We start from the raw sequence: 12,825 nt of genomic DNA, 5'->3' as shown, positions 1-12,825 counted from the left end.
GGTTCTCCGCCATACAAGTTCAACGGGCTCATCTGCAGAGCTCTTTCTGCTAGCCCTTGGCTACTGGTCTTTTGTAAAGACAGGCTCTGTTTTCACATAAAAATCCACCTGCCAATTGAGAGAGAAACTCAAACGCACTAGGCTGCTGTGAAACAAAAAAAGTCAGCCTTGCTGTCAATCAATCAATCACAATCATGTTCTGGTTAAGAAAAACAGCATACTGGATTCTGGATGACTCCTCTTGATCTGTCTGTATTGTTGTACTGTTCTGAAAAATCAAACAGACTCCACTTCCTTGTATTCTCCAATAATCACTGTGCTTCACAGCAAAATCTTTAAAAAGACCCTTTCAAGTCAAAGATACTCAGTAATTAGAACCCTTTTTAGCCTTGGTAAAAGACCTTTGCAATCCTGTCAGACTTACTGTACATGTACTGTGCACAGTATGTATATGCTCTTGTATTATAAAACTGACGTGCACATATAATACAGTATGGATTTGTCTCAAACACCAGTGGAATACCTTGTTTGGTATTTCTTCCTGTGGGGTACTAGATCATAAAACTCAAAAGTGATGCTCTGACTGATTAAATCTTTATGCTGGTGATTCTCAGATATCACAAGACCCCTGGTATACAGCTCATTCAGCCTAAACATGTATTATTCCCAGGCCTATTTTGTCTAGACCTTTTAAACATTCACAACTTCAAAGATGGTGCATCTCCTTTTCAATGTTAAGGATCACCCTCTAGGGGGTTCAAATCTACCTTCTTCATAAAACAGACCCCGGTCTCTGAGAGACTGCCAAAAAGGTGGCAGTTAGTGCCAACACTAACAGCAATAATGGCTTTGAAAGAAGTTCATAAGAGACCAGTGTAACTCATCTCAAAATCCCTCCCAGTGTAATTGCTTTAATCAGTGAGACTTGGGCCATAACAGAAACTGTTACCAAGCGGCAAAACCTGCATATACCCCAGAGACTCCTATATATTAAAAAAACAGACTTTTTGCTACAGCGAACAGGAAAGCATTTAAATTCAAAGGCATTTGTTTCAAAAGCATTCAGATGAGAATTATTGGGACAATAATAAGGGAAATGCAGGCAATGGAAATCCACCTTTAGAACTGAGGTATGAAATGAAAGAAGACAGAAGCCGGTATGGAGTTAGATAAAAACTGATAAAAAGATAGTAAGGTAAAAAAAAATCAAAGATTATTATCGCTTCATTTTTTAACCATACTGTACATACATATTTACTTAACGTCACATGATAAAAAGAGTAAGATAAAGCAATATCACTCAGCAGTTTATCAAATAAAACATTTTTCAGAGATAGTGGTGATGTTGATTCCAGTGCATCTCAAAACTCTTACCAAAGCAGTTGTTCCGGTATGGAACAAACATTTTACAGGCTGTAGCGATCTGCATTTCAGCACTCAATAATGCCTTAATGACAAGGTCTTCAATCTGGCTCATCAGTGCTGTAATATATAAAAAGCAGAGTAAACTCCATGATCACCACATTAAGATTTCATAAGGACACATTAAATGCATCACATTAAATATACAGAGCAGCAATCTGTCAGAGAAACATAAACGACAACCACAAAGAAGTACTCGTCTCCCCAATTAAAGAAAAAGATAACACATGGGTAACATATGCCCCTTTTATGAGCTTCAGTAGAAGAAGGCTGTTCCCCCAGCGCTTGAGAATTTTCTTTCACTGCAACCCTTTAAAAATGTGTTCAACACATACTTTTATGATGTCAGCGTCGTAACGCAGTATTCAGAGTTACTCACATGTTGTGTCTTTGCCTTCTTGCTTCAAGTACCTCAGCATGGCACTCATGCTCCATTTGTTCCCATAGTCCTCCACTTCCGGATCATCACAACTAAAAACGAACACTGCATCAAAAACGTACCAGTTCCAACACAGAGCAGTGGAGGGGGTCAGCAGTATTAAGTATAAAATTTGACTAGAACACGTATACTTTCTAAATTAAATCTAGAATATAACAGGGAAATGTTATTCGTCTTGAAAATCTGTGAAAAATCTCAGCAGTTTCAAGATTCACAATTTTCATAGAAACTCACGAATTACCTGACGTAGTCGCTGCTCTTTTTGTTAACACTGTAGTTTGTTAGGTGCATGAATTGGTTCTTGATGTTCTTTGTAGCTCGGTCATACTTAACTGTAGCAAACCTGAGGACCACAAGCATTGTTAAAGCAGAACGCAGGTCATTTTCACTCAAATATAGATCCTGTAGAAAGGATCCCACCCAATTCATGCAGAAGTTGTGCACCCTGTCACTATACAGTAGGCAGTTTCTATATGGCGTCATTCAGAACATTGAATTAAAGCACAATAAAACGTATAGTTGAGTATTTTGATGTTATTTTGTATAATATGATGTTTCGGAAAAATGTTTTTTATACATTTATGAACTCCCACCCAAATAAAACACTTGCACCCAAGCGGTCAAAACAGTAGGTTTTGACATTTCATTTTGGAAAGAAATATCAGTTTATACATCATCAAATGTTAAAGGTTTTACTAATAACAAGTGAGTTTGAAAATTTAAAAATAATCTTCCAAAACAGACCAAGAACAGAGCAGAAGCTTGCAACAAGAACAGAATTGGAGGAAACAATGTGAAGTTTATGACCAAGTCCACTGAGGCCACTTGCCACTATACTGTGTGAGCAACCCTGGCATAGATATTTTGTTCCAATTATGCCATTTCCTGTCAGCCTGAAGGCTTTTTTTCATAAAAATAACAAGGATTCAGAGTCAAGTTCTGTTTGAATATACAGCTGCATTTTAAAGCCACAAATGAAAAATATCCCCCCACCCAAAAAGAAAAATGTGCACTGAAATGATGAAATGCGTCAACAACTTCAAGTATGCCAGAGCGAACTATGATAGCATTAAAGTCTTGGGGAGGTGGCTTGGGCATGGAACAATCTTCCCCCTACTGTGCATTTCACTGGAATGGACACCGTGTGTGAAGTAATGAGAATTCCTTGGCATGGCCTGACTACCTGAATACCTTCAAAGCCACAGGAATGTCAGAGATAAAAGGAGGAAAACAGAGTGGAGCCAAGAGTTATTACTCACAGCTGATATTCCACAAAGCAAAATAAAAACAGAATAGAAGTAATTTTTTCAAAAAAAAATCCTTATTGCTAAATAATTGGAGAAGTCAGGGTAGGGTCTTGGTGATGTATGCACTTTCATATACTCACATTTCCTTATAAAAGGCAGTGAAATTTGTTTTTGGGAAATTAAAAAAGAAAAGTTCTGCAAGCCATGTGAACTGCCTTAATGATTTATTTTCTATACATATTTAACACATTAAACAGCTTTAAAACAGATTTCCATAAAAAGGAGAGCATGGAACCAAGGCACACTAAAAAAAGTCACGCAACATTGGAGCTCATTTTAGTGAAAATTCAGGCTGCTTTGCACAACCTCAAATAGCTTTTGACCACTTCCAAACTATTGCGCAAGTGTTATCATAAGACACTACAGTAAAAGAAAAAGAAAAGACCAACACATATACAACAAAACAAAATGACATTACTCAGATCAGTTTCATCAATATCATAGTAATAGAAGGAAAAGGTTCGGTTCAAATGTCAAAAGAAAAAGGTACTACTGTTAAATTTGTTTAGCTGAACTTTCGACTGATGTTCACAGCTCCCACAGAACAGTTCTTGCTGCCATCTAGTGTTCTAGTAGCAATTCCACAAATCAATGCCAGAATACATTATTCTAACACATAATATACCATTTGCATATATTCATTTTTATTACTGGTACTGCAGAAATCGCGCAATTCATACTGATATAGGATTTTAATTTATCAAGCAGGTTATAATAGTAAGAAGGGATTTTTACCTTCATAATGCCTTTAATTACAGAAACTAAATATAACATTGCCTGTGACTGAACCGAACCGACGAACCAAGGAGTGTTTCTCCTTACCTTGCAAGCCCTTCTTCATACAGATAGATGACCAGTGGTTCATAGGAAGTTACAAGTACATATAACCGGACATCAAACTTGAAATCTAAACGAAAGAGAGGTTTAGTGTCAGGTTCACATTTCAGATGTCAAGGGTGCCAAAAATATATATTTCTTTAATCAGCTGCAGAAAAAAGGGACAGATCTGTCTAGTAAAACAATCACAGTAATGGACGTTATGTTACAACAAAGCGTACTACCATACTACAATGTGTATTGACCAACATTTGATTAGCTCTTATTAAACGTACCATCAATCAGTAATGGATTGCTGATGTAACGGGAAACAAGAATGTTTTCATCCAGAGGAATCTGGTTTGGCTAGAAAAAGAAAAAAAAAGTTATGGTACACACCTAAGTAAAAAATGGGGCACTAAATGTGCCTGGTGTGGTCCTCTTGAGAAATGTATTGGCTTTTTTTTTGCAAAATTAATATAAATCCTAAAACTGATTACATATCTGAAGAGACAGACACACATAAAGAAGTCAAAAAGACTCAGTATACAGTATAAGACAGACAAGAGATATACCATTCTCTTTAACAACGTCCAATATATTTTTTTTATAGAACTACCTTCACAATTGCATTAGAAGGGGACATGCATGATGCAACCATATACTGTAAAGACCACAAAGCTGACTACAGTAAAGTCAATAACACATGAATCATGACAAAGAACTAATATATTTTGATTGAGGATCACGAGTCAGGAAATTCAATCCTCCTTGCCCATGACACAAAGAGGCACCTGAGCATGAGTCCTTAGTCCCTTGTTTAAATTGTGCTTAGTCAGTGTTTCCTTCAAACAACGCAGCAATTTCTGCTTAAAACACTCTATAAACCTTGTTTAGAACAACTGCTTCTGAAAAATCCTCTGGCTCCAAACTAAAGGTTTCTTATTCAGCAGAAATGGGTTCCAGGTGTGGTGCTGATGAGACAGCACTCTAAGACCTGGCTGGAGTTCACAGAAAAAAACTAAAGAAAAATCCCAGCTTCAAAATATCACTCAAACATTCTTTCCACTGTTTCATAAAAACTTCAAAACCTCTATATGATCTCCAAGTCAGAAAACCTTACTAGGTTCTTCCAGAAAGCCTTGAAGAACATGATTTACTCTGCAATACTTAATGGGAAACATGGCTCCAGCATATTGTTTCATTTTATGAATAGAGTTCTCTTTCCTTTGTTCACCCACTTATTAACAGTAACCAGATAAAGGAGTATACTTGCTTGACTGCACAGTAGAATCATATCCACTCCAACCACACCCATTACTGCAAAAAAGAAGTCCAGTCCAATAGGTCTTGAATTATATATCAGATAGATCTTAGAGCTCGATATACTGTAAAAGGCGTTTCAGCTACAGGTAATCCACATCTTTCAATTTCAATTTTCAATTTCACATTACTTCACTTACATTGCTGACAAGATAAATCCCACGACCTCTTGATGAAGCCACAGGCTTTATAATCCATGGTCCCTTATCTTTAGAATATGCACCTAAAAAAAATAGTTCAGTGATAAACATTTGTGTATCTTACTAGTATGCAATTTAGGTAAAGTAAAAATAGCAAATGAGGAATGTACAACACACAGGAATTGTCAAAGAAGGCAAATGTGCAAATTATTGATCAATCTTCCTGCAGAAGATGACCACAAGAGATCACTAAAAAAAAATAGGAGCTAAATGTCATGTCCTAGGAATCACTGTGACATAGCCAAGGTGGAAAACCCTACGAAATAAAAGCTACATACAATTTAAAAAACTGTTTTAATAATAACTTGATATCAAGAAGTACTTACTACAGAACTCCTGGTATTCAGACGGAAGTACAAACGTCTGTGGGACAATGTGAAAATTTTTAAACCCATGGGTTTGCTGCATGCGTTGTATGTTTTTATAAAGCCTGTCTTTTCGTGTCAGTTCATACGACCTGGGACAAACAAGCAAGATCCCAAGATATTAGTTGGCACTGGCCTAAACCTTTGTTCAGAAAAAATTATTTATAGAAATATTCCCGATATTTCACAGCAAGAAAGAAACACATTTTAACATCAATAAATTAAACTATAAGCCCATGTAAAGAGTACTGCTGAAAAATATTAACAGTTTAAAGGTTCAAATAGTAACAACATTACAGATGGAAAAAAATATTTAAGTATGGCAATAACTTAATCGTGTGTTACACCACCAGTGTAGCCCTGAAAATCATTTCTTGGTCCTTACGTGTTTCGTAGTAGGCAACACAAGCATGGGGATCTTTATACTAAAAAAACATTTGGCAAAACAGTCCATTTTTTTTACATTCCCATTGTAATCGTAAGTAATGGTTTTATAGAAGCAAACAAGTCACGCACTAGAGGAGGCCTGTTACACCTGGAGAAGACGGTCATTTAAATTGGGAAGAAGCCCTATCCATTAAGTCACACATTCCTTGGTTGGTCTGAAAACGTTCTTGTGGTACAATATAGCACCCAGGAGTTAAGCTTAGAAGACCCCCACACCTGGGAAAGTGGTTGACCTTCTGAAAGTCCTGGAGGTTGCGAAGGAGGTAAGGCTTGAGGTGAGATCCTGTCCACATCAGGTTAAAATCATTGCTGTTTGGATGGACCTGCAAGAAGATCTTTTTATACAACTTGCAGGATACAGATAACCCCTTGGATAGGCCTTGAAAAACCTCCACTGTCAAGGGCTTGCCAACAGGCCAAACACCATACAGTAACAACGGAAAGAGAAACCTTATTGAGCAAGATGTAAATTACCATTAAAAACAGAAACCTCATTTATATGGCCGCACACTTTAAGAAACTTTAAAAAACTTATGTTAATGAACATCATTTTTAACAACCTGGCTCCAGCAAGAATAACTGCAGCTCAAACCTGATACCCTGCTGTTTATTTGGTAAAAGCTAGTCCTTTTCATACTGTTTCAGTGGGTAAGCCAACTCACCAGCTATTTTTAACGCAATCATATTACTTTAATCTGTTTTGTTTTATTCCCGCCCTGTTATGCCCTTTCTGAAGAGGCTGATTTGGCACCATGAGTATGTGACTATGAAAAAGCCAGATGTTTCCAATAGAGACTTATTAAACTTTGGCTTTCGGGATGCTGTGGGAGACACTATCCTTTCTTTGATGATTATTTTATTAGGAGTTAAGAACCATTGAAATGAAATAAAAAGGAATTAATAGTAAGTGCTTGTTTGGAGTCTCTTTTCAGAGGCACAATAAACCCATTAAAAACCTACTTTTTCCAAATGTGTACACATCACTGACTTTGACAGCGACAGTCTGTGTAAAAAACAGCAGTCATCAACCCACAAACCCACAATCAAGGGGCAGAAACCATTCTTATTTGTTTTTTTAACAAACACATTATTTGGTAATTGACACTATATAAATCTGCATGAGCGTTATTATTTCTGACCAATTTAGTTTAGATTTTCTTAAGTTGCCTCTCCTTTTCCTAGTCTGAGGTACACCATGTCAGACGAATGACACAAGCACACATACAAAAAATGTTTGAATAAATTTACCCATTACACGAATAGCTACTTAATCCATTTATATGTTATATATATATAGAAGCCACATTACCTCATGGAATCCATGAACAGTAAGAATACTGCGAACCAGGCGGCTCTCTGTTCGGACTATCTTGTAAGCCAAATTATACCGTTCTTCAGACAGAAAAAGAACAGAGTAAACATGAAAATGTATGTTTAGATCTTTCACAAAAGTGATGTTTTAAACTGATACATACTAATCTATAACAATCAGCTATAACAATGGAAGAAAAAACTCATCAACCTATTTTTCCCTAATAAGACATGTTTTTTCCATTGTGATTCAGTGCTATTTATTAGTTAAGGGGAAAAAACTACACAAACACACAGTTTTAAAACACACTTTTCCGAGTTTTACGAGTAAAAAACGCATGATTTCGTCTATTTTTCCATTACCTCCAACAGATCGGATATTGCCATCTTTGGTCACTATTGCTTCTGCGTGGAAAACCAGGATTGGGATTTTCCTACTGCTCCCACTCCAAGCTATGCAAGGGTGATCCCTGTAGGCACACAAAACTGGTGTTTTGAAATGTCACCTCAACACCTCAAACCAACCAACTAACCCACAGCACGGACTGCAAACCGGGAGAATGTTTCACTATAAAAAAAACACTGAAACATTTCATCACATCAATCCAGCGAATTAAAAAAAAAAAGAAAAAAGAATCATGGAATGTAGATTCTTGATGTATTACATGTCACTTGACTGCAATTATTTTCTTTTTATTATTACTTTTAAGAGTCTTATACAGAAATACAGAAATTTTGTCAAAGATTTTTCAATGCAGGCCTCATTTTTGCACATTTGTTTTATCTTATGATGTTATAAGAGGATTTAAATTATGAACACTGTTCACACTATAATCTTTAACAGCAGTTCACAAAAAGCAACAGACTAAAAAAAAAAACTTTGCACTCTCTATTCATATGGAAGATATTCGTACCTGTAAGATCCAAATTAGAAAGCTTCTAAGTGATCCATTGCTATGATGTACTAGGTCTCGCTTACTACCATTAACTACATTTAATAAAGCCTCCGAGGTCAACTGGGGGCCATTAACATTACTACAGTTTTAAACTGCTTTGCTAAATCAGGAGAGGCAAAACTGAGGAGACAAAGAATCAGTACGAAAGTGCAGGGCAATTTACACTTTGATTAATCAACACAAGCTGGATATACCACATACTTCGGGTGCAGAAACAAAGTGTAGCAGAGATTAAACCTTCAGTACCAGTCAGTCTTCGTTAAAAAATAAACAAAAAACGTTTGGAGTGTGGGAAATAACACAGGTACATTTCAATGTAAATATATTAAATTATATTATGAGCTACAGCTTATGCACTATAAAAGTGAAGTCAAATAATAATAATAATAATTAATTGATAAACACAGGCTAGAACTCTGTAAATTCTCCTGGATTTCAATAAAACTAACTGCCCTGCTGAATCACATTAGCATCTTAACTATTCTTAAGCAGCAGGCTGTCCTTTGCAAACGTACTGAACATGCTGGAATGCTACTCACAGAGTTTAGAGCTATACATCAGTGCTCAGTATACTGTACCATGTATCTGTCCTGCGCTGAAAGACTGCAGTCATTTACAAATTGTGTTAGTGATGTATTCAAATTATTTTTAAACAAATTAATAATTTGTATCGCTATCATAAATGTATTTAGGGCATGTCATCTACTAGTTAGATAAAACATCCGAGAGAAATAATTAACACAATGCCTTTTGATAACCGAAGCCTACAACAAACATACAATATATCAGCCTCCGATATATACAATAATAGTGGAATAATAGTGGAATCCTTAATAGTGGAAAACTGAAAATGATCTTTTAAAACTTATAATTTGATTATTTAAAACTTGAAGCACTAACAGACTACAAAAACTGAACATTTTTAACCTTAAAAAGAGAAGATTGAGGAGACATGATTTAAGTATTCAAAATCCTCAAAGTCAGCCTCATGGATTTAGTCAAAATCTACAGTAAAATACAAATCATGAGAAGACTCATGTGGAAACTACACTTGAAGTGAAGGAGAGAACATGAGGCACGTTTCAAAAAGGGCAGAGGAACCATGTAGCAGGCTGTCCAGCCATGTTGTTGAAACTGATACCCTGGCTCCTTTCAAGAAATAGTTGAATAGGCCTTTCATCAATCAGTCAGATGAACTTCCACGTGTTTGAAACCGTTCTTAAGAAAACACTTCATAAATAATTCCTCCGTCTCCTGATGTAGACCAGCTCTGGCGTTCATGGCCTCCAATACATTATGTTGAATAATGCAAATATCTGGTCACAGGTGATTACAAAAATAGAGAAACACAGTAATTTGGCCCATGGGTATTGTAGAGCACATATGAAAACAAGGCACTTCAACACAACATGTTTTTGTATACGTTTTATTTGATTTTTTGAAGCTTCTAATCATGTCTGCAGCAACAACCGTAGTTGTATACATTGGCACGGGATTTGCAAACTGCTTTTTTAGTGTCAAACTAATCCAAACTAACACCTGTCTCCTACTGCAGTGTACACACTTCATAGTATAACTGCGTCTACTCACTCTTGCTCATCTTCAGAGGATGATTCTGAATCCTCTTTATCCCGGATCAGGGTTGGCATTTCCACTATGTAGAGGCCACAGCCCCCTGATACAATCTGCTTTGTGTCAGCTTTTAGAGGTTATGGGTGCAGGCATCTCTAACCAGCTCAGGTAAGTCTTTGTTCTACTGCAAAAAAAAATAAAACATGAAATCCAAAAGGTCAGACAGAAAGCATCTCCAAATACATGTCTCTTACAGACACTACATCCCTTTGGAATTCCAGCTCTTACACTCATTTTCTTTCCCCTGTAAAGAGAAAGTTAATGCTAATGAATTCATTTTCTCAGCATTTTATCCAATACACAGCCAAAGCTTATTTCGGCAAGCAAGGCAGGATACACCCTAAATGGGACACGCCTGCTTCGCAGACAGAGACACGCTCACACCAGGGCCAGTTTTCCCTTTAGACTGTGGGAGGAAAGCGGAGCACCTAGAGGAAACCCAAGCGAACACAGGGAAGACACACACACTCCACATAGACAGCACCCCAACGACTGAGCCCAGGGTAACAATACTAACCACTGTGCTGCCATGCCACGCATGTCTTTATCTATCAAAATATACTTTATTTCTAAAAGCAACATCTCACAATAGAAACATTCTCACAATCAGTAAACATTCTCTCCTGAACTTCACGTGCAATAAAATCTTTCCAAACAGGGGTGCACAACGGGGGTTATCAATCTTTGCAAGTGGATGATGGGGCCGGATCTTGGACCACTTGGACCACCGGATCTTGGTCCATCAGGATCTTGCTTTTGTCCATCAGATCAGTCCCCATACAGGGCCCACAGTCCTTTCCAGCGCTCACTCGCCGTGGAGAAACCCCATTTAGCTCCATTCCTTTTGAGGTCCGCAAGTATCCTCTCCTCCAGTCTTTATGTATTTTTTTTTATGATAAGATCACTTAATTAGCCATTTACAATTTCTTGCATTAGGAACTTTGTCTTTTCGCATACCCCAGCTTGCTCTCCATGAGACACACAGACAGAGAGAAGCTGGAGGTCAGAGCGCAGGGTCAGCCATTGTACAGCGCCCCTGGAGCAGCTGGGGCTGCGGGATTTGAGCCGGCAACCTTCCAGCCACAGGTGCAGATCCTTAGCCACAGAGCCACTGCTCCATGTCTTTATGTATACTCTTAATTAGGTTTCTAACCCAATCACCTGCAAACAGGCCCTACGAGACATGGGTCAGCAGGGCCATTTGCCCCGAGCCTCACCTCACCCAACGGTGCATGGTCCTCCACTTTAACCCTTTGGCTGTGTTTCTCGACTTGAGTCGAATTCAGAACTTTTACTGCGATTCTTGTGTTTCCACAAGACCCTGACAATAAAGGATCTGCCATTCCTTAAGGTCTCTTTTCTGCTGTTAAACAAGCCTTCTGAATATATAGTATGTAACTGAGGTTTAAATTAAACACTTTGCTATGTTCCTTTCTGGAAAAAACCAAAGAAAACACTATCAACACAATTTCAAAGCCAGCTTTCAAGGATTCTGAAATCCTTGTTTTCAGAATGAGCAGCACCCTGAGCCAACAATCTCCACGCACCACATTTCAACAGCGAAACTTTAGATGACCACCAAATCTGTTTTGGTTAAGATGCTACTCAGACAGTAGGCTAGCCCTACACTGCAGTCAACACTGTGGCAATGTTAAAAAAAAGTCTGTGGCCAGCTTGGTACATTACTCATTTGTAAGTGCAAACATGACGTTAATACAGCTGGTTTTGTGCCTTTTTTTAGAAACATACAATATTCCACAACTTCGCTGACGCCAGGAAACGATCGTCGCTTTCGTCATCTTACTCTAATGACAAAGTTGAATGCAAGTTGCCCCGACAAACTGAAATCATCACAAGGTCGCAGGAAATCGATCAGTCTCCACCGTTTTTCTCCGCAGTAAGTCGGTTACGTAGACAGAACAGTTAAGAAGATGCACTTTTGTTTTTCATTTTGGTTTATTAAAACAATACATTCCACCTTTGACGCGTGTCAAAGAAACAAACTGAATGCGCACTTCCTCCTTTTAAAGCAGTCGAGCTATGACACTGAAATCACCCTGAAAGCAAGCAAAGAAATGCATTTTTAATCTCACAACACACTGTTCCGGTAGCTAGCAGTCCTTGCACCTCACACTCTCTCTATCGGGGGTAATTCAAGGTAACCAGGTGCTGTTACTTCACCTTTTCTAATCACTACCAATTAATCTGCAAAGGAGACATTTGTTTGCAATTTCAGTACAACTCACTAGAAGTCACATTTATGCACTGCGGTATTACTTACCTCTGTTATGTGATTATTTTTGTATTAATGCGTTCGGGGTCATTTCTTTATTGTTATTATCCCATTATCTAATCCACAGCTCCAGTTTCGTTTCCAGGCGTAACTACAACAACTAACCGGCAACCAATGAACGGAGCATGCGCTTCCGCCGAGACCTGAATGGACGTGACGTCCTACCTCAGGACGCACAATTTGAACACGGGAGAATGCATCTGAGCATGCGCCGACCGAAGACCCCTCCCACCGACCCTTGTACAGACTACAGCACAGCAACTAGCGCATTGCTCCAGAGTTTTCAGCCCGGAGGCGTGAGGCGGAATCTTAAA

The 12,825-nt window shown here is 38.0% G+C and overlaps 1 protein-coding gene across 1 annotated transcript in view; it reads right to left on the bottom strand.

Annotated features, from left to right (window-relative positions):
* ttll5 (tubulin tyrosine ligase-like family, member 5) overlaps positions 1–12,662 on the bottom strand; it is a 64,415-nt gene extending 51,753 nt beyond the window's left edge. The window contains exons 1-12 of the mRNA XM_088647920.1: positions 12,500–12,662; positions 10,177–10,342; positions 7,994–8,100; positions 7,629–7,711; positions 6,536–6,642; positions 5,834–5,964; positions 5,448–5,530; positions 4,281–4,350; positions 3,991–4,075; positions 2,103–2,204; positions 1,802–1,893; positions 1,375–1,482 (exon numbers count right to left, since the gene is read on the bottom strand). Of these exons, the coding sequence (XP_088504046.1) occupies positions 1,375–1,482; positions 1,802–1,893; positions 2,103–2,204; positions 3,991–4,075; positions 4,281–4,350; positions 5,448–5,530; positions 5,834–5,964; positions 6,536–6,642; positions 7,629–7,711; positions 7,994–8,100; positions 10,177–10,235 (1,027 nt within the window). The 5' untranslated portion in view covers positions 10,236–10,342; positions 12,500–12,662. The remainder of the gene's footprint in view (positions 1–1,374; positions 1,483–1,801; positions 1,894–2,102; positions 2,205–3,990; positions 4,076–4,280; positions 4,351–5,447; positions 5,531–5,833; positions 5,965–6,535; positions 6,643–7,628; positions 7,712–7,993; positions 8,101–10,176; positions 10,343–12,499) is intronic.
* Between the last annotated feature and the right edge of the window lie 163 nt (positions 12,663–12,825).

The sequence above is a fragment of the Lepisosteus platostomus genome, chromosome 10 (genome assembly GCF_059453375.1).
Source record: "Lepisosteus platostomus isolate fLepPlt1 chromosome 10, fLepPlt1.hap1, whole genome shotgun sequence".
NCBI classification, from domain to species: domain Eukaryota; kingdom Metazoa; phylum Chordata; class Actinopteri; order Semionotiformes; family Lepisosteidae; genus Lepisosteus; species Lepisosteus platostomus.
The sequence above is the reverse complement of the archived record's forward strand: the minus strand, read 5'-3'. Positions and strand labels throughout refer to the sequence as shown.